We start from the raw sequence: 22,961 nt of genomic DNA, 5'->3' as shown, positions 1-22,961 counted from the left end.
TCAGATGAAAAGTAAACTCAAAATGGAGGAGATGTTGAAACATCTGATTATATCAAATGCAGCTCAACAGCAAGCAAATGCAGCTCAACAGCAGGCAAATGCGGATTTTCAGCAGAGCTTTGCAGCTCAACAAAAGGCTCATCAAGAGAGCATGGCAGGCTGGAAACAGAGACGCCAGCAGCCAATGGAGGCCATCGGTTTGGAGGAAACCGAGTATGTGTGCAGGGCTGAGTTGGATGCCTTGCAACGGAAAATGGAAGAAAAGGAACAAGCCTTGGAATTGCTTAAAATGGAGCATAGAAACTTGCAGGAAATGAATGAACTACTCAAGTCTCATGTGTTACAGTGGGAAGAATCCACTGCTCTTCTTTTGGTCGAGTTGCAAAAACGCAGAGAGACTATAATGGAGAAAGATACCATCCTCATGGAAAAGGAAAGTGAAATTCAGACTTTGCAGAAGCAAAGTATGGCTGATATGTTGGAGTTGCGTAATCAGCTGGAAAAAAGTCTTCAGTGTTTGGAAGTTACAAAAATAGACCTGCAGGAGTCGCAGGAACAGAATGTCGCTCTGAAAGCGACATTGTCTCTCAGCGACAAAGAGAAAAGTGAAAGAGAGGCTAAATTACTGAGTACTGTGTATGAGCTCACTACTTTGAGCAATGTGGTAGATGAATGGCGTGCGGACTGTGAAAGTTGGAAAGATGAAGCCCAACGTGTCCAGCAGCAGTTAAAGGAGAAAGAAGCCTGTGTGGCAGAATTACATTCTTATTCCCAGATGCTAGCCAGTGAGGTGAAAGCTCTTATGCAGGGAAAAGGAGATTCTGAACACAAGAGAAAAAAAGTAGAGGCACAGCTGCAGGAATCGCAAGTCAAGGTGTCAGAAGGTGACCGAGTGTGTGCTAAGCTGTCAGAGAAGGCAACCCGATTGCAGGTTGAGTTGGACAATGTTACAAATCAGCTTTCTCAAGCAGACAGCAAATCTAGAGAAATTGCGGAAGATTTTTCTATCTTGGAATCGCAGCTGCAAGACACGCAGGAACTCTTACAGGAAGAGAGGTGTCAAAGGCTGAATTTTAGCACAAAGCTCAAACAAATGGAAGATGAGAAAAATGGCTTCCTGGAACAATTAAAAGAGGAGGCGGAAGCAAAGAAAAACCTATCAGAGCAAGTCGCAACATTGCAAGCTCAGATAGCGGATATGAAAAAACGCATGGAAGAAAGCGTTGGTTCATTACAGTGTGTTGAAGATGTGAAAAAGAAGTTTGATCAGATGCTTGGTGAAGAGAAGACTGTGTCTGCAAAATATGCAGAAGAACGCGCACGTGCAGAAACGGAGGTGCGTGATAACGAGAGCAAAGCCCTGTTCTTGGCTCGCTCTTTGGAGGAAGCTCTAGAGTGTAAGGCTGAACTAGAAAGTGTTAAACAGCTGCGTACAGAAATGGAAGAATTGGTCAGCTCAAAGGATGATGTTGTGAAAAGCGTTCAGGAGCTAGAAAAGTCTAAGCGAGCCTTAGAACAGCAAGTAGAAGAGATGAAGATTCCGTTGCAGGAACTGGAAGAGGAATTCCAGGCAACAGAGGATCTGTCCCAAAGAGGGGATAGTGTGCCTGATGCAGTTTTTAAAAGGATCAGTGTTTTGGGGTCTGTCCTGAGTGAGCCTCAGAAATGTGACGACATGTGGCTTGAATCACCCCTTTGGAATAAACCGTTCCTTCAAAAACTTCAAGCATTGGAAAATGTATCATTAGAACTTCAGCAAACAAAGGAGCTGAGTAAGAAATGTGGTGATTTCTCAGTTCAGGCTGAAAACCTAGTGGAGAAAACTAAGGCTGTTGGTGAAAACGTGAAGCAAATGAATAAGTGCCTTTCAGGGAGTGTTTCCAAAATGGAACTGGTGAAAGACGGGTGGCAGAAGTTTGATCGTGATCTTGAGATGCATTCCATGTGGAATTCAGATAGAGAAAAAGAACTAGGTGACCTTGAGCGGTCAAATAGTTCAGCAGAAAGTGCATTGAAGAAACCTGTAAAAGAATGTGTTGCAGTTCCATGCTTCTTCACTGATGCAGAGAGGAGGTCTATAATGGATACCACCCAGATCGCTGGGTTCAACTGTGTTGTTGCCTTTAACCCCTATGTTGGTGGAAGGAAAGTTGATGATGTTCTGGTTGGCTACTTCTGTGAAGAGTTTGGCAAGAAATATAAACTGAATATCAAATCAAATAGTAGGCCTTTACTGCGACTCGCTCAGGAGGGCGAAAAGTTTAAGAAGTTGATGAGTGCAAATGCTTCAGATCTGCCTATGAATATGAAATGTTTGAATGATATTGATATCTCTGGGAAAAGGAACAGGGGTCACTTTGAAGAAATGTGTGACAGCCTGTTGTCTCAATTGGAAAATCCTCTGCACAGCATCTTAGAGCAAGCAAAGCTCAAGAAGGAAGATCATTCCCTTTTACAACAAAAAGTCAATGATTGTGTACAGCTGTATGGAGAGGCAACTCAAGTCACAGAGGGATGTCAAGAGTCCCTACTTGGAACAAAGCTTAGTGAAGCAAAGGTTCTCAAAGTTTTGTGGAAAACATTTATGGATTGCAGAGAGAGGCGTCTTAAGAATGTTGAAGACATTAAGACTAGCCCAATTGAGTTGCCTATGGATCACGGTCCTCCATGGTGGATTGGACAGACGGTTATGAGGGACAAGCTGTCTGACATTTATGAGAAAGCTGTCAATGAAGATGACAGAAACGAGAAGGAGCAAAATTATGCCAAAAATGCAGTTGAAGAATGTGTATATGAGATGAGAGACAAACTGTGTGGCATTTATGAGAAATCTGTCAGTGAAGATGACAGAAACAGTTTCATCCGGAAGCTTGAGGATAATAGGAGGCTTATCAGTGAGTCAGCAGTGCCTGACACATGCGTGCCTGGAAATATGTGTCCCAACCCTAGGGTTGAAACAAGAGGGGGGGGGTATGTGACAGGAAGTCAGGTAAATCTGGGAATGTAGTCACTGAGAGGAGACACATTCCCACCTGCTTTGAAAAGTTCACTGATACTATAGGGTGTTGGCTGCAAAAAGAGCCAGCAGGAAGTTGAAAACCATTCAGCTGTTCAGAATGAGGAGATCAAGGCCTCTATAATTTGTCCAGAGAAAATCTATTGAGTGCTGCCTCCTGTCGCTGTGTGAGCTGGGAAGAGGAGGACAGACATACGTGTACCTCCCGACGCCGTGTGGGCATGGGAGAAGGACTGCTGCCGCCTGTCGCCGTGTGGGCTGGGAGAGGGGGACAGTCGGATGTGTGCCTCCCGACAAGCTGGTGAGCATGGGAGAAGACCCCCTACAGCGATGTGAAGCTAAGGAGGGTAACCACGAGTGAAGACGTCTCAAAGGTGAGAAGACAAAGTGTTCCATGTGAAGAGTGTGAAGAGTAAAGGATCCTGTTATAAATGAACATGTGCTGTGTGAAAGAAAACAAAGGGACATGTTCAATGGACAATGTTTGTGCTGTGTGAAAAGCAAACAAATGGACATTTGAGTGTCTGCTGTAGGATCAGCAGTGTCGGCCCAACAGTAGGTTGGAAAGACTTCTTAGGCAGGTTCCAGCTGTGAGAAGGTAGCCGCCCACAGAGGCAAGGATTTATTTTGTTTTATTTTATTTTGATGTTTTGCTGCATGCACTTGTTTGAAGAAATTGACCTAATAAACCAAACTATTGTTTTCAACCACTCCTCGGCTATCTCCCTGTGTGCCGACCCCCCCCCCCCCAAAGGGGTCACCCATACGCCTACCACCGAGCTAATCCCTCACAATATATATATATATATATATATATATATTGTAAGGGATTAGCTCGGTGGTAGGCGTGGATGACCCCTTTGGGGGTGCGTTTTCACAGAGAGATAGCCCAAAAGTGCTTGCAAACAACAGGTTTATTTTTCATACAAGTGCATGCAGCAAAACATCCAAAATAAAATAAAACAAAATAAATCCTTGCCTCTGTGGGCGGCTACCTTCTCACAACTGGAACCTACCTAAGAAGTCTTTCCAACCTACTGTTGGGCCGACACTGCTGATCCTACAGCAGACACTCAAATGTCCATTTGTTTGCTTTTCACACAGCACAAACATTGTCCATTGAACATGTCCCTTTGTTTTCTTTCACACAGAAACACTTCGTCTTCTCACCTTTGAGACGTCTTCACTCTTGGTTACCCTCCTTAGCTTCACATCGCTTTAGGGGGTCTTCTCCCATGCTCACCAGCTTGTCGGGAGGCACACATCCGACTGTCCCCCTCTCCCAGCCTACACGGCGACAGGCGGCAGCAGTCCTTCTCCCATGCCCACCAGCTTCGGGAGGTACACGTATGTCTGTCCTCCTCTCCCAGCCTACACGGCGACAGGAGGCAGCACTCAATAGATTTTCTCTGGACAAATTATAGAGGCCTTGATCTCCTCATTCTGAACAGCTGAAGGCCTTTCAACTTCCTGCTGGCTAGCTCTGTAGCCAACACCCTAAATTAATTAATGGACTTTCTAAGTCAGCTGGAAATGTATCTCCTTCCTGTGACTACATTCCCAGATTTAGCTGACTTCCTGTTACATACCCCCCCCTCTTGTTTCAACCCTAGGGTTGGGACACAGATTTCCAGGCACGCATGTGTCAAGCACTGCTGACTCACTGATAAGCCTCCTATTATCCTCAAGCTTCCGGATGAAACTGTTTTGTCATCTTCATTGACGGATTTCTCATAAATGCCACACAGTTTGTCTCTCATCTCATATACACATTCTTCAACTGCATTTTTGGCATCATTTTGCTCCTTCTCGTTTCTGTCATCTTCATTGACAGCTTTCTCATAAATGTCAGACAGCTTGTCCCTCATAACCGTCTGTCCAATCCACCATGGAGGACCGTGATCCATAGGCAACTCAATTGGGCTAGTCTTAATGTCTTCAACATTCTTAAGACGCCTCTCTCTGCAATCCATAAATGTTTTCCACAAAACTTTGAGAACCTTTGCTTCACTAAGCTTTGTTCCAAGTAGGGACTCTTGACATCCCTCTGTGACTTGAGTTGCCTCTCCATACATCTGTACACAATCATTGACTTTTTGTTGTAAAAGGGAATGATCTTCCTTCTTGAGCTTTGCTTGCTCTAAGATGCTGTGCAGAGGATTTTCCAATTGAGACAACAGGCTGTCACACATTTCTTCAAAGTGACCCCTGTTCCTTTTCCCAGAGATATCAATATCATTCACCAAACATTTCATATTCATAGGCAGATCTGAAGCATTTGCACTCATCAACTTCTTAAACTTTTCGCCCTCCTGAGCGAGTCGCAGTAAAGGCCTACTATTTGATTTGATATTCAGTTTATATTTCTTGCCAAACTCTTCACAGAAGAAGCCAACCAGAACATCATCAACTTTCCTTCCACCAACATAGGGGTCAAAGGCAACAACACAGTTGAACCCAGCGATCTGGGTGGTATCCATTATAGACCTCCTCTCTGCATCAGTGAAGAAGCATGGAACTGCAACACATTCTTTTACAGGTTTCTTCAATGCACTTTCTGCTGAACTATTTGACCGCTCAAGGTCACCTAGTTCTTTTTCTCTATCTGAATTCCACATGGAATGCATCTCAAGATCACGATCAAACTTCTGCCACCCGTCTTTTACCAGTTTCATTTTAGAAATATTCTCTGAAAGGCACTTGAAATTCATTTGCTTCACGTTTTCACCAACAGCCTTAGTTTTCTCCACTAGGTGGCGTTTGCTTTTTCCTCCCAGATTTATATCACTTGCTTTAGTTTTCTCCGCTTTAGTTTTCTCCACTAGGTTTTCAGCCTGAACTGAGAAATCATCACATTTCTTACACAACTCCTTTATTTGCTGAAGTTCTAATGATACATTTTCCAATGCTTGAAGTTTTTGAAGGAACGGTTTATTCCAAAGGGGTGATTCAAGCCACGTGTCATCACATTTCTGAGGCTCACTCAGGACAGACCCCAAAACACTGATCCTTTTAAAAACTGCATCAGGCACACTATCCCCTCTTTGGGACAGATCCTCTGTTGCCTGGAATTCCTCTTCCAGTTCCTGCAACGGAATCTTCATCTCTTCTACTTGCTGTTCTAAGGCTCGTTTAGACTTTTCTAGCTCCTGAACGCTTTTCACAACATCATCCTTGGAGCTGACCAATTCTTCCATTTCTGTACGCAGCTGTTTGTTAACACTTTCTAGTTCAGCCTTACACTCTAGAACTTCCTCCAAAGAGCGAGCCAAGAACAGGGCTTTGCTCTCGTTATCACGCGCCTCCGTTTTTGCACGGTCGCGTTCTTCTGCATATTTTGCAGACACAGTCTTCTCTTCACCAAGCATCTGATCAAACTTCTTTTTCACATCTTCAACACACTGTAATGAACCAACGCTTTCTTCCATGCGTTTTTTCATATCCGCTATCTGAGCTTGCAATGTTGCGACTTGCTCTGATAGGTTTTTCTTTGCTTCCGCCTCCTCTTTTAATTGTTCCAGGAAGCCATTTTTCTCATCTTCCATTTGTTTGAGCTTTGTGCTAAAACTCAGCCTTTGACACCTCTCTTCCTGTAAGAGTTCCTGCGTGTCTTGCAGCTGCGATTCCAAGATAGAAAAATCTTCCGCAATTTCTCTAGATTTGCTGTCTGCTTGAGAAAGCTGATTTGTAACATTGTCCAACTCAACCTGCAGTCGGTTTGCCTTCTCTGACAGCTTAGCACACAATCGGTCACCTTCTGACACCTTGACTTGCGATTCCAGAAGCTGTGCCTCTACTTTTTCCCTCTTATGTTCACAATCTCCTTTTCCCTGCATAAGAGCCTTCACCTCATTGGCTAGCATCTGGGAATAAGAATGTAATTCTGCCACACAGGCTTCTTTCTCCTTTAACTGCTGCTGGACACGTTGGGCTTCCCCTTTCCAACTTTCACAGTCCGCACGCCATTCATTTACCACATTGCTCAAAGTAGTGAGCTCATACACAGTACTCAGTAATTTAGCCTCTCTTTCACTTTTCTCGTTGTCGCTGAGAGACAATGTCGTTTTCAGAGCGACATTCTGTTCCTGCGACTCCTGCAGGTCTATTTTTGTAGCTCCCAAAGACTGAAGACTTTTTTCCAGCTGATTACGCAACTCCAACATATCAGCCATACTTTGCTTCTGCAAAGTCTGAATTTCACTTTCCTTTTCCATGAGGATGGTATCTTTCTCCATTATAGTCTCTCTGCGTTTTTGCAACTCGACCAAAAGAAGAGCAGTGGATTCTTCCCACTGTAACACATGAGACTTGAGTAGTTCATTCATTTCCTGCAAGTTTCTATGCTCCATTTTAAGCAATTCCAAGGCTTGTTCCTTTTCTTCCATTTTCCGTTGCAAGGCATCCAACTCAGCCCTGCACACATACTCGGTTTCCTCCAAACCGATGGCCTCCATTGGCTGCTGGCGTCTCTGTTTCCAGCCTGCCATGCTCTCTTGGTGATCCTTTTGTTGAGCTGCAAAGCTCCGTTGTTTCAGCATCTCCCCCATTTTGGGTTTACTTTTCATCTGAGAACCCTGCGTCTCCAAAGCAGTTTCATTTGCCCCAGTGTTGCTAGGAACAACAACTTTTCTCTTTAGCCGATTCCGTTCAGGCATGGATGGGGCTGGTTCAGACGGCAACATCCCCTCCATCCATAGAATCCGGTCTCTCATTTCATCTATCTTTGCATTTTTCAGGCGTTTGGATCGCCCCATCTTCAATAACTCCACAAATTTTTCACAGTCCAGCAAAAAATTTTCAGACCACTGTCTCTTTAACACATGTAGTTTTTCTCTCTCTTGCAAGATCTCTTTTCCTGCACACACAGTTTGTGCAGTCACTTGCACCAGACACAACAAAGTTCATCAAATAATTTTGAGACCGCTGTCTCTTTAAAACACTTTTTTTTTTTTTTTTTTCTGTCAGGATCTTCTCTCCTGCACACATAGATTGTGCAATCTCATGCACCAGATAAAGTTCATCAAACATTTGCACTTCCTTGCAGGGATCTCTGCTTATGCCCACTGCATACCTCCACCATATGTAAGGGATTAGCTCGGTGGTAGGCGTGGATGACCCCTTTGGGGGTGCGTTTTCACAGAGAGATAGCCCAAAAGTGCTTGCAAACAACAGGTTTATTTTTCATACAAGTGCATGCAGCAAAACATCCAAAATAAAATAAAACAAAATAAATCCTTGCCTCTGTGGGCGGCTACCTTCTCACAACTGGAACCTACCTAAGAAGTCTTTCCAACCTACTGTTGGGCCGACACTGCTGATCCTACAGCAGACACTCAAATGTCCATTTGTTTGCTTTTCACACAGCACAAACATTGTCCATTGAACATGTCCCTTTGTTTTCTTTCACACAGAAACACTTCGTCTTCTCACCTTTGAGACGTCTTCACTCTTGGTTACCCTCCTTAGCTTCACATCGCTTTAGGGGGTCTTCTCCCATGCTCACCAGCTTGTCGGGAGGCACACATCCGACTGTCCCCCTCTCCCAGCCTACACGGCGACAGGCGGCAGCAGTCCTTCTCCCATGCCCACCAGCTTCGGGAGGTACACGTATGTCTGTCCTCCTCTCCCAGCCTACACGGCGACAGGAGGCAGCACTCAATAGATTTTCTCTGGACAAATTATAGAGGCCTTGATCTCCTCATTCTGAACAGCTGAAGGCCTTTCAACTTCCTGCTGGCTAGCTCTGTAGCCAACACCCTAAATTAATTAATGGACTTTCTAAGTCAGCTGGAAATGTATCTCCTTCCTGTGACTACATTCCCAGATTTAGCTGACTTCCTGTTACAATATATATATATATATATATATATATATATATATATACAGCCCTCAAATTTTCCACTCGCCTACTCGCATTTTGCGAGTGGAAAATTATGTAGGGCGAGCTACTGTCAGGGGAAGAGAGGAGAGGAAACCTGGCCGAAGGATTGGATAATGTCAGCGGCGGATCATCCCCTGTAACAGCTTTAATTGTAATTGGCGGGCGCTCGCCGGCATACACAGTCCCGTCTCTTAGCCCGGCTTCTTTGATAGACAGAACACCTGGCCAACCAGGACGTGTGACGTCTATCAAAGAAGCCGGGCTAGGAGGCGGGACTGTATATGCCGGCGAGCGCCCGGCAATTACAATTAAAGCTGAGCGGGATGATCCACCGCTCCGACATTATCCGGCCAGCAGGACTGATGGAGGGGGTAAGCCGATCATCTCACCCAGAGCCGGTACAAGGGAGGGTGGGATGGATGGATGGATGGCTGCCCTGGGCGTCTGTGTCATGGGAGGTGGAGAGGGCGCTGCCAGGAGTGTTTCTGTTACAGGAGAGAGCGGGATGTGCTCTCTCTGTCTTCTCACCGGGCTGCACACTGCTGTCAGTATAGCAGACATCAGATCGGTACTTCTCCCCTTAAAGAGTCAGAGTGGAGGAGGAGCGGAGGAGAAGACAATTTCTAAAGCTTTGCACGGACAGCTGGCGGGAGAGATGCGGCTGCAGAAGGGGAAGAAGATTGCGGCTCAGGAAGGACACTGAATGTCAGATCCGGACTATACAGAGTTTGTTATCCCCTCTCCTCCGAGTCAAAGTAAGCAATGTGGAAAGGGGGCGGGTAACAAACTCTGTATAGTCCCATCTGACATCCAGTGTCATTCCTGAGCCGCAATCTTCTTCCCCTTCTGCTTCTGCAGCCGCATCTCTTCCGCCAGCTGTCCGTGCAAAGCAATAGGAATAGGCTTCTCCTCCGCTCCTCCTCCACTCTGACATATGAAGAGGAGGATCACAGAGTGATGTGCCGCGCTGTATCTGAGGTCTGCATGCTGGAGGAAAGGGAGAACTACACTGGGGTACAAATCTTATCCTGTCAACTCCCAAATTCCCATCTCAGCACAATCCCCCCTCCCTCCTAGCACAACCCCCCATCTCAGCACAATCCCCCCTTCCTAGCACAACCCCCCCATCTCAGCACAATCCCCCCCTCCTAGCACAACCCCCCCCATCTCAGCACAGTCCCTCCCCCTCCTAGCACAACCCCCCATCTCAGCACAATCCCCCCCTCCTAGCACAACCCCCCATCTCAGCACAGTCCCTCCCCCTCCTAGCACAACCCCCCCATCTCAGCACAACCCCCCCCATCTCAGCACAGCCCCCCCCTCCTAGCACAACCCCCCATCTCAGCACAATCCCCCCATCTCAGCACAGTCCCCACCCCTCCTAGCACAACCCCCCCATCTCAGCACAGTCCCCCCCCTCTTAGCACAACCCCCCTCCCATATTGATCCCACCTAGAAGTAATCATCTTCTCCCCACCCCTCATGCTACAAATTCTCTTATTCCAACCCCCCCCCCCCCGGGACAATCCCCCACAAAGTATTTGTACTAGGAGGGGTGGGGAGAAGATGATTACTTCTAAGTGGGATCGATATGGGGGGGGGGGGGGTTGTGCTGGGATGGGGAATTTGAGAGGTGACAATATAAGATTTCTTCTAGCAGGGGAATTGGGGGGGGAGCGTGCTAGGAGGAGTGATTCGTGCTGGGGGGGGGGGGTGAGATTTGTGCCAGGAGTGGGGATTGTCCTTATAGAGATTATTGGAATGGGGTGGGGGGATGGATTTGTGCCAGAACAGGAAGTCTTGGGGCTGTTAAAAAGGGGTATTTGGGGGGGGGGGGGTTGTGCCAGTAGGTAGGATTTGTTCTAGGAGGTGAAATTTGGGGGGGGGGTACTAGGAGGGTGATTTGGGGGTTCCAAACCCTTGATGGGCACTGATTAGGCTGCACTGATGGGCACTGGAAACTTTGTTATTAATATTTATTTTTGTAACTTCTGCATTAATGCAAAAACATTTAACAGTGTAATTTTATGAGGGCGTGTTTAGGTGGCGAGTAACCCTTAAGGCCTGGCTAGTAGCTCAGGACTTTAAATTTTGAGCCCTGTATATATATATATGTATGTATGTATGTGTGTGTTTGTGTATACATATATATATATATATATTATATATATATATACAGTATATATAGATATACGTGTGTGTGTATATATATATTGTGACAGGAAGTCAGGTAAATCTGGGAATGTAGTCACTGAGAGGAGACACATTCCCACCTGCTTTGAAAAGTTCACTGATACTATAGGGTGTTGGCTGCAAAAAGAGCCAGCAGGAAGTTGAAAACCATTCAGCTGTTCAGAATGAGGAGATCAAGGCCTCTATAATTTGTCCAGAGAAAATCTATTGAGTGCTGCCTCCTGTCGCCGTGTGGGCTGGGAGAGGAAGGCAGACATACGTGTACCTCCCGACGCCGTGTGGGCATGGGAGAAGGACTGCTGCCTCCTGTCGCCGTGTGGGCTGGGAGAGGGGGACAGTCGGATGTGTGCCTCCCGACAAGCTGGTGAGCATGGGAGAAGACCCCCTACAGCGATGTGAAGCTAAGGAGGGTAACCACGAGTGAAGACGTCTCAAAGGTGAGAAGACAAAGTGTTCAATGTGAAGAATCTGAAGAGTAAAGGATCCTGTTATAAATGAACATGTGCTGTGTGAAAGAAAACAAAGGGACATGTTCAATGGACAATGTTTGTGCTGTGTGAAAAGCAAACAAATGGACATTTGAGTGTCTGCTGTAGGATCAGCAGTGTCGGCCCAACAGTAGGTTGGGAAGACTTCTTAGGTAGGTTCCAGCGTGAGAAGGTAGCCGCCCACAGAGGCAAGGATTTATTTTGTCTTTTATTTTATTTTGGCTGTTTTGACGCTTGCAATTGTGTGAAGTAAATTGCATGAATAAATCAGTCTTGTTTTCAACCTCTGCTCGGCTATCTCTCTGTGAAAACGCACCCCCAAAGGGGTCACCCATACGCCTACCACCGAGCTAATCCCTTACATATGGTGGAGGTATGCAGTGGGCAGAAGCGAAGATCCCTGCAAGGAAGTGCAAATGTTTGATGAACTTTATCTGGTGCATGAGATTGCACAATCTATGTGTGCAGGAGAGAAGATCCTGACAAAAAAAAAAAAAAAAAGTGTTTTAAAGAGACAGCGGTCTCAAAATTATTTGATGAACTTTGTTGTGTCTGGTGCAAGTGACTGCACAAACTGTGTGCGCAGGAAAAGAGATCCCGCAAGAGAGAGAAAAACTACATGTGTTGAAGAGACAGTGGTCTCAAATTTTGTTTGCTGGACTGTGAAAAATTTGTTTGTGGAGTTATTGAAGATGGGGCGATCCAAACGCCTGAAAAATGCAAAGATAGATGAAATGAGAGACCGGATTCTATGGATGGAGGGGATGTTACCGTCTGAACCAGCCCCATCCATGCCTAAAGAGAGTCTACTAAAGAGGAAGGTTGTTGTCCCTAGCAACACTGATGAAACTGCTATGGAGACGCAGTGTGCTCAGATGAAAAGTAAACCCAAAATGGGGGAGATGCTGAAACAACGGAGCTTTGCAGCTCAACAAAAGGCTCATCAAGAGAGCATGGCAGGCTGGAAACAGAGACACCAGCAGCCAATGGAGGCCATCGGTTTGGAGGAAACCGAGTATGTGTGCAGGGCTGAGTTGGATGCCTTGCAACGGAAAATGGAAGAAAAGGAACAAGCCTTGGAATTGCTTAAAATGGAGCATAGAAACTTGCAGGAAATGAATGAACTACTCAAGTCTCATGTGTTACAGTGGGAAGAATCCACTGCTCTTCTTTTGGTCGAGTTGCAAAAACGCAGAGAGACTATAATGGAGAAAGATACCATCCTCATGGAAAAGGAAAGTGAAATTCAGACTTTGCAGAAGCAAAGTATGGCTGATATGTTGGAGTTGCGTAATCAGCTGGAAAAAAGTCTTCAGTCTTTGGGAGCTACAAAAATAGACCTGCAGGAGTCGCAGGAACAGAATGTTGCTCTGAAAGCGACATTGTCTCTCAGCGACAAAGAGAAAAGTGAAAGAGAGGCTAAATTACTGAGTACTGTGTATGAGCTCACTACTTTAAGCAATGTGGTAGATGAATGGCGTGCGGACTGTGAAAGTTGGAAAGGGGAAGCCCAACGTGTCCAGCAGCAGTTAAAGGAGAAAGAAGCCTGTGTGGCAGAATTACATTCTTATTCCCAGATGCTAGCCAATGAGGTGAAGGCTCTTATGCAGGGAAAAGGAGATTGTGAACATAAGAGGGAAAAAGTAGAGGCACAGCTTCTGGAATCGCAAGTCAAGGTGTCAGAAGGTGACCGATTGTGTGCTAAGCTGTCAGAGAAGGCAAACCGACTGCAGGTTGAGTTGGACAATGTTACAAATCAGCTTTCTCAAGCAGACAGCAAATCTAGAGAAATTGCGGAAGATTTTTCTATCTTGGAATCGCAGCTGCAAGACACGCAGGAACTCTTACAGGAAGAGAGGTGTCAAAGGCTGAGTTTTAGCACAAAGCTCAAACAAATGGAAGATGAGAAAAATGGCTTCCTGGAACAATTAAAAGAGGAGGCGGAAGCAAAGAAAAACCTATCAGAGCAAGTCGCAACATTGCAAGCTCAGATAGCGGATATGAAAAAACGCATGGAAGAAAGCGTTGGTTCTTTACAGTGTGTTGAAGATGTGAAAAAGAAGTTTGATCAGATGCTTGGTGAAGAGAAGACTGTGTCTGCAAAATATGCAGAAGAACGCGCACGTGCAGAAACGGAGGTGCGTGATAACGAGAGCAAAGCCCTGTTCTTGGCTCGCTCTTTGGAGGAAGCTCTAGAGTGTAAGGTTGAACTAGAAAGAGTTAACCAACAGCTGTGTACAGAAATGGAAGATTTGGTCAGCTCCAAGGATGATGTTGTGAAAAGCGTTCAGGAGCTAGAAAAGTCTAAGCGAGCCTTAGAACAGCAAGTAGAAGAGATGAAGATTCCGTTGCAGGAACTGGAAGAGGAATTCCAGGCAACAGAGAATCTGTCCCAAAGAGGGGATAGTGTGCCTGATGCAGTTTTTAAAAGGATCAGTGTTTTGGGGTCTGTCCTGAGTGAGCCTCAGAAATGTGACGACATGTGGCTTGAATCACCCCTTTGGAATAAACCGTTCCTTCAAAAACTTCAAGCATTGGAAAATGTATCATTAGAACTTCAGCAAACAAAGGAGCTGAGTAAGAAATGTGGTGATTTCTCAGTTCAGGCTGAAAACCTAGTGGAGAAAACTAAGGCTGTTGGTGAAAACGTGAAGCAAATGAATAAGTGCCTTTCAGGGAGTGTTTCCAAAATGGAACTGGGGTCACTTTGAAGAAATGTGTGACAGCCTGTTGTCTCAATTGGAAAATCCTCTGCACAGCATCTTAGAGCAAGCAAAGCTCAAGAAGGAAGATCATTCCCTTTTACAACAAAAAGTCAATGATTGTGTACAGCTGTATGGAGAGGCAACTCAAGTCACAGAGGGATGTCAAGAGTCCCTACTTGGAACAAAGCTTAGTGAAGCAAAGGTTCTCAAAGTTTTGTGGAAAACATTTATGGATTGCAGAGAGAGGCGTCTTAAGAATGTTGAAGACATTAAGACTAGCCCAATTGAGTTGCCTATGGATCACGGTCCTCCATGGTGGATTGGACAGACGGTTATGAGGGACAAGCTGTCTGACATTTATGAGAAAGCTGTCAATGAAGATGACAGAAACGAGAAGGAGCAAAATTATGCCAAAAATGCAGTTGAAGAATGTGTATATGAGATGAGAGACAAACTGTGTGGCATTTATGAGAAATCTGTCACTGAAGATGACAGAAACAGTTTCATCCGGAAGCTTGAGGATAATAGGAGGCTTATCAGTGAGTCAGCAGTGCCTGACACATGCGTGCCTGGAAATATGTGTCCCAACCCTAGGGTTGAAACAAGAGGGGGGGGTATGTGACAGGAAGTCAGGTAAATCTGGGAATGTAGTCACTGAGAGGAGACACATTCCCACCTGCTTTGAAAAGTTCACTGATACTATAGGGTGTTGGCTGCAAAAAGAGCCAGCAGGAAGTTGAAAACCATTCAGCTGTTCAGAATGAGGAGATCAAGGCCTCTATAATTTGTCCAGAGAAAATCTATTGAGTGCTGCCTCCTGTCGCCGTGTGGGCTGGGAGAGGAAGGCAGACATACGTGTACCTCCCGACGCCGTGTGGGCATGGGAGAAGGACTGCTGCCTCCTGTCGCCGTGTGGGCTGGGAGAGGGGGACAGTCGGATGTGTGCCTCCCGACAAGCTGGTGAGCATGGGAGAAGACCCCCTACAGCGATGTGAAGCTAAGGAGGGTAACCACGAGTGAAGACGTCTCAAAGGTGAGAAGACAAAGTGTTCCATGTGAAGAGTGTGAAGAGTAAAGGGACCTGTTAAATGAACTGTGTTCAATGTGAAGAATCTGAAGAGTAAAAGATCCTGTTATAAATGAACATGTGCTGTGTGAAAGAAAACAAAGGGACATGTTCAATGGACAATGTTTGTGCTGTGTGAAAAGCAAACAAATGGACATTTGAGTGTCTGCTGTAGGATCAGCAGTGTCGGCCCAACAGTAGGTTGGGAAGACTTCTTAGGTAGGTTCCAGCGTGAGAAGGTAGCCGCCCACAGAGGCAAGGATTTATTTTGTCTTTTATTTTATTTTGGCTGTTTTGACGCTTGCAATTGTGTGAAGTAAATTGCATGAATAAATCAGTCTTGTTTTCAACCTCTGCTCGGCTATCTCTCTGTGAAAACGCACCCCCAAAGGGGTCACCCATACGCCTACCACCGAGCTAATCCCTTACAATATATATATATATATATATATACGTATATATACATATATATACATAAAAAGTACAGTAAAACTGCAGGAAAGGGCACTGGGGGGCAAACTAATGTGAATTTATTTTATTTTCTAATGTATCAGTGTGTTTGTGTGTTTTACTATTTGAATTTGCCGCCGGTTCCTCCCCCCTGCGAGCGTCACGTCGCAGGAGACGGAAACAATGGCACAGAGCATCGGGAGGAAGATCCGCCGCCGCACACCGCCGGGATACATCGCTGGATCCCGGGGACAATGTGAGTACCCTCTCTTCCAGGATCCAGCGATCTTCCTAGCAGTACCCTGAGTGTGGCTCGGGGTTACCGCTTTTGGCACTGAAATTCAACCCCCGAGCCACACTCTGGAATACCGCTAGGAAGGTTAACTGCAGCTAAGTACCTGATTCCAGTGGGTTTTTTTTTCTCAGCAAGCGGCCTGTCAGCATCCTTAAATAGAAAAAGGTAACATGTAATCAATACACATGTATCATATATATATATATATATATATATATATATAAGAGAAGATTCACAATTTTTTTTGCCTTCAGGCCTAATAATACTTACAAAAGTATTATTAAAATTCAACAAAGCATCTGAAGAGAGTATAGCAAGGTACTGGCAGCATAAGGCATCCAGTAATACTAGGCCTGAAGGCATAAAAAATTGTGAATCTTCTCATATAATATATATATATATATATATATATATATATATATATATATATATAATATAATATATATATATATATATATATATATATATATATATATATATATATATATATATATATATATATATATATATATGATACGTGTGTATTGATTACATGTTACCTTTTTCTATGTATAACTCTCATTTTTTATGGTAATAAGCTCCGGAAGAAGCACCGTTGGCGCAAAACATGTAGAGCCAAGCTGTACCCCTACCACTGGACACACTACCCCACTGTTTGCTACCCGTGTAAATCTCTACACAAGAATCTACCAATACAGGTCCCATGTTATGATGTAAATTGTGGGTGTGTTTATCCAACAATGAGGTGGATAGTCCATCTAAGTGGTGGGATGATGAGATAGTTCTTGAAACCAATATGTGCTACTGCTATTGATTGTCTTGTGACTGTTATGCTTTTAATGAGAATATAATAAAATGCATATTTTAAACAACTTCACTTATTTGTGTGATTATGTCGAGCCACCAAAGTCCATTTCTCCCTGCTTTCTTGTAATTACATAACACTAGAATGAGGCACAGAACTACATAATAGTGTCCACAGTGCCACTCTGTGGTGACACTCAATATTTTATCATTGGATCTGTCAGATGGCCGGAGCCTTCATCGGGCACGGACCCTTTTTTTTTTGGGGGGGGGGGGGGGTTGGCAGCCGTAGTTCATTGTGATTGATGATGCATCTACACCGGGGGACTTTGTGGGGTTTTTTTTTTGTTTTTTTTTTTCTTTATACTAAAGGCCTTGTCCAAAACTGTGTGTGCATTTTTATTTACTTTTTGACAATTTGTTGGTGAATTCACATGGGGGAGGGGCAGGATCTTGGGGCCCCCTTGTTAAAGGGGGTTTCCAGATTCCGATATGTCACCCCCCACACCCCCACAACCATTGGGCCAGGGTTGTGGGGAGGAGGCCCTTGTCCTCATCAACATGGAGGCAAGGTGCTTTGTAAAGGGCATGTGGCCTGGTATGGTTTAGGAGGGGAGGGGGGCGCATGCTCCCCCCCCCCCAACTCCTTCCTGGTCTGCCTCCAGGCTGCACGCTCAAATAAGAGCCTGGTATTGATTTTGGGGGGAACCCACACCATTTCTTTTTTTTTACTTTTGGCATGGGTTCCACTTAAAATCCATATTAGACCCAAAGGGCATGGTATAGATTTGGGGGTGGGCAAGCAGTTTTTTTTTTTTTCTCAATTTTTTTGTTTTGTCAATTTTTTCATTTACATTCAGCTGTCGGGGGAACTCCACTGGCAGCTGATAAGTCATCCGTTGTTAAGGCTATATCTTGGTTGGTAAGGACGCGGGCAGGCACCCGCTCTTTAAAGAGGAGCTCCAGTCTTCTGTGAAAAAAATAAAAGTCAGCAGCTGCAAAAACTGTAGCTACTGACTTTAAAAAAAAAATAGCCACTCACCTGTCCTAGATTCCAGCAGTGCGCTCACCCTAGCTGGTTTCACTGACTGTCTTCTCTCCTTGGTGCCAGAACCTTAACTATAGGCACCTGACTGTGACAGCTTGCGGCTTCACAGCCGGGTGCCCAGTGGTAGCAGGTACTTGTCAAAATCAGGTACCCACTCAAAAGTGCTAATTCTTCAAGAGGAGTAGGGGACGAGTCCTTAAAGGGGTTGAAGAGTCAGAAGGCTTTTCATCCTAATGCATTCTATGCATTAAGATAAAAAAACCTTCTGTGTAAAGCAGCCCCCCTCAGCCCTCCATGATGCTAACCTGAGCCCCGCCTTGATCCAGCGATGTCCACAACTGTCTCAGCCGTCTCAGAGGTGCCTTGAGATTGTCTATAATTTTAAAGGGTGCCTTAACTGAAAAAAGGTTGAGAAACACTGGTGTACAGAACACCCTCAGAAATGTAATTTTCTGCTTGTGTGATTGGCTTGCTGATTTTCCCAGAGGTCCACTCTAAGGTACAAGTCAGATTTTAGGCATCCTCTGCAACAGAAATTTCATTTTTGGTAAGATACTTCCTAAGAGGGAGGGATGCAGACACTGCAATATTTCTCATCAAAGCAATGCAAGTGTACCAGTTGATTAAAATGAACACGACCCTCAGATTCAGCATCCAAAGAACATGGTCAAACAAGCAGTTTTTTCTTTAGAACCAAAACAGGTAAGACCCTGCAACAAAGTTTGTTAAAATTCTTGCAATGTACATTACCCAGTGGGAATTGTTTTTTTTTTTTCTCAACAAAAGTGGAGTTACTTTTTAACTGTTTTAGGGTGAATTCACACTAAAATGGACAGCTGCAGGAGTGCTTTACCTTTCTGGCAGCTGTCCATTCCAACTGCAAAGGGGTTAGTGTGGTGTTCGATTCAGCGCATCACATCGCTCTTTTGTTATTGTTTCTTTTTTCACAAACATTACAAAAACTTTACTCTTCATGCATGTCATTGTACCACAATGTGATGTGCTGCTGTACAGCGCACTGCAATAAAATGGAGCATGTCTGCATTTTATTGCTGCAGCTCAACTCTCTGCTGCTCTGCTGCTTTGCAGCATAAATGGGACACACAGAAAAAAATTGATTTCTGTGTGTCCTTGTGGTGACAGACGTAAAACGCCTGTCATAGTACCAGGTGTGAATTCAGCCTTATCCCAGTTTGTTCTCATGTTCTATCCTCCTTATTAAAGTGAAGCTGAACATTTAGCAAAAAAGGTGTCAGTGTCCGTCTGCCTCATGGGGAGCTGCCTAAGCTGCACAGTACCATGGCTGCATCCATTTCCACAAGGTCTGAAAATTGCACAGAAGCTGGGATAGTGGTGAGTGGTGCATGCTGCATCTGAGGGCAAAATAGAAAGGAGGACAAATAGAATAAAATTTTTGTTTAGGGACCAGTTTTCTGCAATTCTTTTGTGTCTGTTTACATTGCACAAATTCTTGTCTATTTTATGTTAATATTGATTGTCTGGATGTCATAGACAGCTGAAGTATTTTATGCAGTCTATTTCCTTTACATTGGTAACCTTTGCTTTCACACCTATGTGATTTGCAGAAACGCTCTACAGTCCATTTAACATGATCTACTATTAATCTAGTAAACATCTTTGTGTCTTTTAAGCTGGTGCGTTTATTGGAAAGGGTCAGGGACTTTTTTTTTCTGCAGCAGATTGCATTTTTCGTATAATACACTTCTGTTCTGTTAGAGGAGTGTGACTTTGATGCAACTTTAATGCGACTTTACATTCTCTGGCACTCAAGTCACATCAAAGTAGTACAGACACCTTTTTTATGTCCAAACTCACATTAGGGTTAGGGTTAGCGGTAATCATTAGGGTTAGCGGTAACTGTTAGGGTTAGAAGGCTAACCCTAACAATTACCGCTAACACTAACCCTAATGATTAACTCTTCTGTTCCTGCATGATTTTAATGCGACTTGACTGTCAGAGAGTGTAAAGTTGCATCAAACTGTTATACTTTCCTGTTAGCCAGCCCTCCCCCCCGCAAAACGCATCAAAAATGCAAGTTTAAAAACAGATCAATCCCCACACCCATAGGTCTTAACTTAGCCTAAAGGCAGATTTGATCAGAAAAACTTACACTGCCACATTAATGCAATTAATATTCATTAATGCAGTAACTTGCCAAATATGTTTACACATTTTACTTGTTTTGTAGAACATTGTCCTGGACAGATTAAAGAACAAAAATGTGAAGTAAGTACACATGTGAAATAATAATGTGATATTAAACAAACACAATAAAACAATTTCCCAATGCTGGTGGGAGTGTCATGGTCTGGGGCTGCATGAGTGCTGCCGCCACTGGGAAGCTACAGTTCATTGAGGGAACCATGAATGCCAACATTTACTGTGACATACTGAAGTAGAGCATGATCCCCTCCCTTCAGAGACTGGGCCGCAAGGCAGTATTTTAACATGATAACGACCCCAAACATACCTCCAAGATGACCACTGCCTTGCTAAAGAAAGTGATGGTAAAGGTGATGGACTGGCCAAGCATGTCTACACACCTAAACCCTATTGAGCATCTGTGGGGCATTCTCAAATAGAAGGTGGAGGAGCGCAAGGTCTCTAACATCCACCAGCTCCGGGATGTCGTCATGGAGGAGTAGAAGAGGACTCCAGTGGCAACCTGTGTAGTTCTGATGAACTCCATGCCCAAGAGGGGTGTACTCTTTTTGTTGCCAGTGGTTTAGACATTAATAGCTGTGTGCTGGGCTATTTTGAGGGGACAGCAAATTTACACTGTTATACAAGCTGTACACTCACTACTTTACATTTTAGCCAATAGTAATTTCTTCAGTGTTGTCATATGAAAAGATATAAAATATACAAAAATGTGAGGGGTGTACTCACTTTTGTGAGATCGTATATTAACAGATGCCGCTTCCCACATAGGCAGTTTTTTTGGTAATAGTGAACTAAACCACACACCCCTGTAAACAGCCTACTAAAGGATTAGCTCACATTTTCTGCAAATTTCCAACAACCCCCCCCCCCCCCCATGCATTCCTGTATCCTATCCAAAAAACTCCAACGTAGCCGAGCCCCCTTCATCCTGCTTAAACAACAGGACAGGAGGTTAGAAGTATGTCCCCTGTAGGCAGTCTGGCTCATTCAAACTGCATGTATGTCCATTGCTCTTTCTTTTTTTCTAGCAGCAGTGGCTGAGCTCAGCATTGTGCAAAAGCTCCTGCTAGAGGGATAAAAAGTGCAGCTTGAACAGCCGTAGCGCCTGATGGAGGCCCACTTTTCACCTCAATGCCCATTCTACCATTTAGATAGAATGGAGGGGGTTGGCTACCTGGATGTTTTTATGAGCAAGTCACACATGGCCTACAGAAATAGTGTTAAATGAACACCTTTTCACTTTATATGACTTTTTATTGAAGTATTTCAAAGTACAAGCAGTAACATGAAAAAACATTTGTTAATAAGCAATGCACAATTAATTACCAGAGCTGTAGCCACTGATAATATGAGTTGCACAGGAACATCTTTAAAAAAAGCTGAGCAATAGTACTGTATATAATGAGCTAGGGATGCTGGAAGGCATGGGGGTTTTGTTGTAAATGTGAAGGAAAGGTAAACTAACTCTTTAACCACTTGCCGCCCACCCACCGTCAAATGACGACGGAGCAGTGCGGCTCTCAGTCTGGGAGGACGTCATATGACGGTGCCCCAGAAGGGCCGCTCTCGCGCACCTGCGGGGGTGCACAGTGCGGCGATCACGGCTGCGCTGTGTTCCTAGGACGTGGCGCGACCCCGAAAAGCGCCAATGATGTGACTCTTTACCCATGTGATCGGCTGTGTCCAATCACAGCCGGTCATATGTAAATGAGGAAGTGCCGTTTATCAGCGCTCCTCGCCTCACACTGTCAGAGTGTGTGGCGAGGAGAGCCGACCAGCGGCTCCTCAACAAAGGTTAGTCTAGGACAGGTAATCAGGGCACTGATCATCAGTGCCCTGATTACAGTACAGTAAAAGTGCCCATAAGTCACCCCAACCACTGCCAATCAGTGCCCATCTATGCTGCTCATCTGTGCTACCCATCAGTGACGCCCATCAGTACCACCTGTCAGTGCCACCTATCAGTGCCCATCAGTGCCGCCTGTCAGTGTTGCCTATCAGTGCTCATCAGAGCCGCCTATCAGTGCAACATATAAGTGCCTCCCCATCAGTGCAGCCTATCAGTGCCCATCTGCGCTCATCAGTGAAGTAGAAATATTACTTATTTACAAAACCTACTAACAGAAAATAAGAAAAACTTTTTTTTTCAAAATTTTCTGTCTTTTTTCTTTTTTTTGTAACAAATAAAACCTAACAGTGACTAAATACCACCAAAAGAAAGCTCTATTTGTGTGAAGGAAATGATAAAAATTGCATTTGGGTAAAGTGTTGCCTGACCGCACAATTGTGACAGAGCTGAAAGCTTAAATTTTGCCTGGGCAGGAAGAGGGTGAAAGTGGCCTGTATTGAAGTGGTAAAATGTATGTGAATTCATTAAAAAAGCAACTAACTTCCTAATATAATTATTTTAACAAGGCAAAATCCCCATATGTTTTTTAATGTAAAGTGCTAGTGAATTGTGGGTTTCTGTATGGCACTTCCAGCTGTTCACATTTGGTGTCTGGTACTGCCCATATCTGTTAACTTTACCATCTGTCGTAATCTCTTAATAACGTTGGCTGGAAAGCACAGAAAGGTTAGGGGAGGGAGGACTGGCAGGATTATCAGGCATTTTAACTTCACTGGGTTGAACAATACATTAAACGTACAAGTAAATATGCACTCTGGAACTGAATGTGTAAACATTTCAGCCAGTTTTATAATCCTTGCACTATTATGACACTGTGGGGTTAATTTACTAAAACTGGAGGGTGCAAAATCTGGTTCAGCTTTGCATAGAAACCAATAAGCTTCCAGGTTTTTTTTTTTGTCAAAGCTTATTGCAGACTGC

The 22,961-nt window shown here is 44.5% G+C and overlaps 1 protein-coding gene across 1 annotated transcript in view; it reads left to right on the top strand.

The window, feature by feature from the left end:
- MAJIN (membrane anchored junction protein) overlaps window positions 1-22,961 on the top strand; it is a gene marked incomplete at both ends in the record, with an annotated part of 55,962 nt that overhangs the window by 18,030 nt on the left and 14,971 nt on the right. The window contains one exon of the mRNA XM_082269574.1: window positions 20,157-20,194. Coding sequence (XP_082125700.1) covers window positions 20,157-20,194 — 38 coding nt within the window. The remainder of the gene's footprint in view (window positions 1-20,156; window positions 20,195-22,961) is intronic.

The sequence above is a fragment of the Pelophylax lessonae genome (assembly GCF_965119305.1).
Source record: "Pelophylax lessonae genome assembly, chromosome: 10".
Classification (NCBI taxonomy): Eukaryota; Metazoa; Chordata; class Amphibia; order Anura; family Ranidae; genus Pelophylax; species Pelophylax lessonae.
This window is presented reverse-complemented; position numbering and strand designations above follow the sequence as displayed.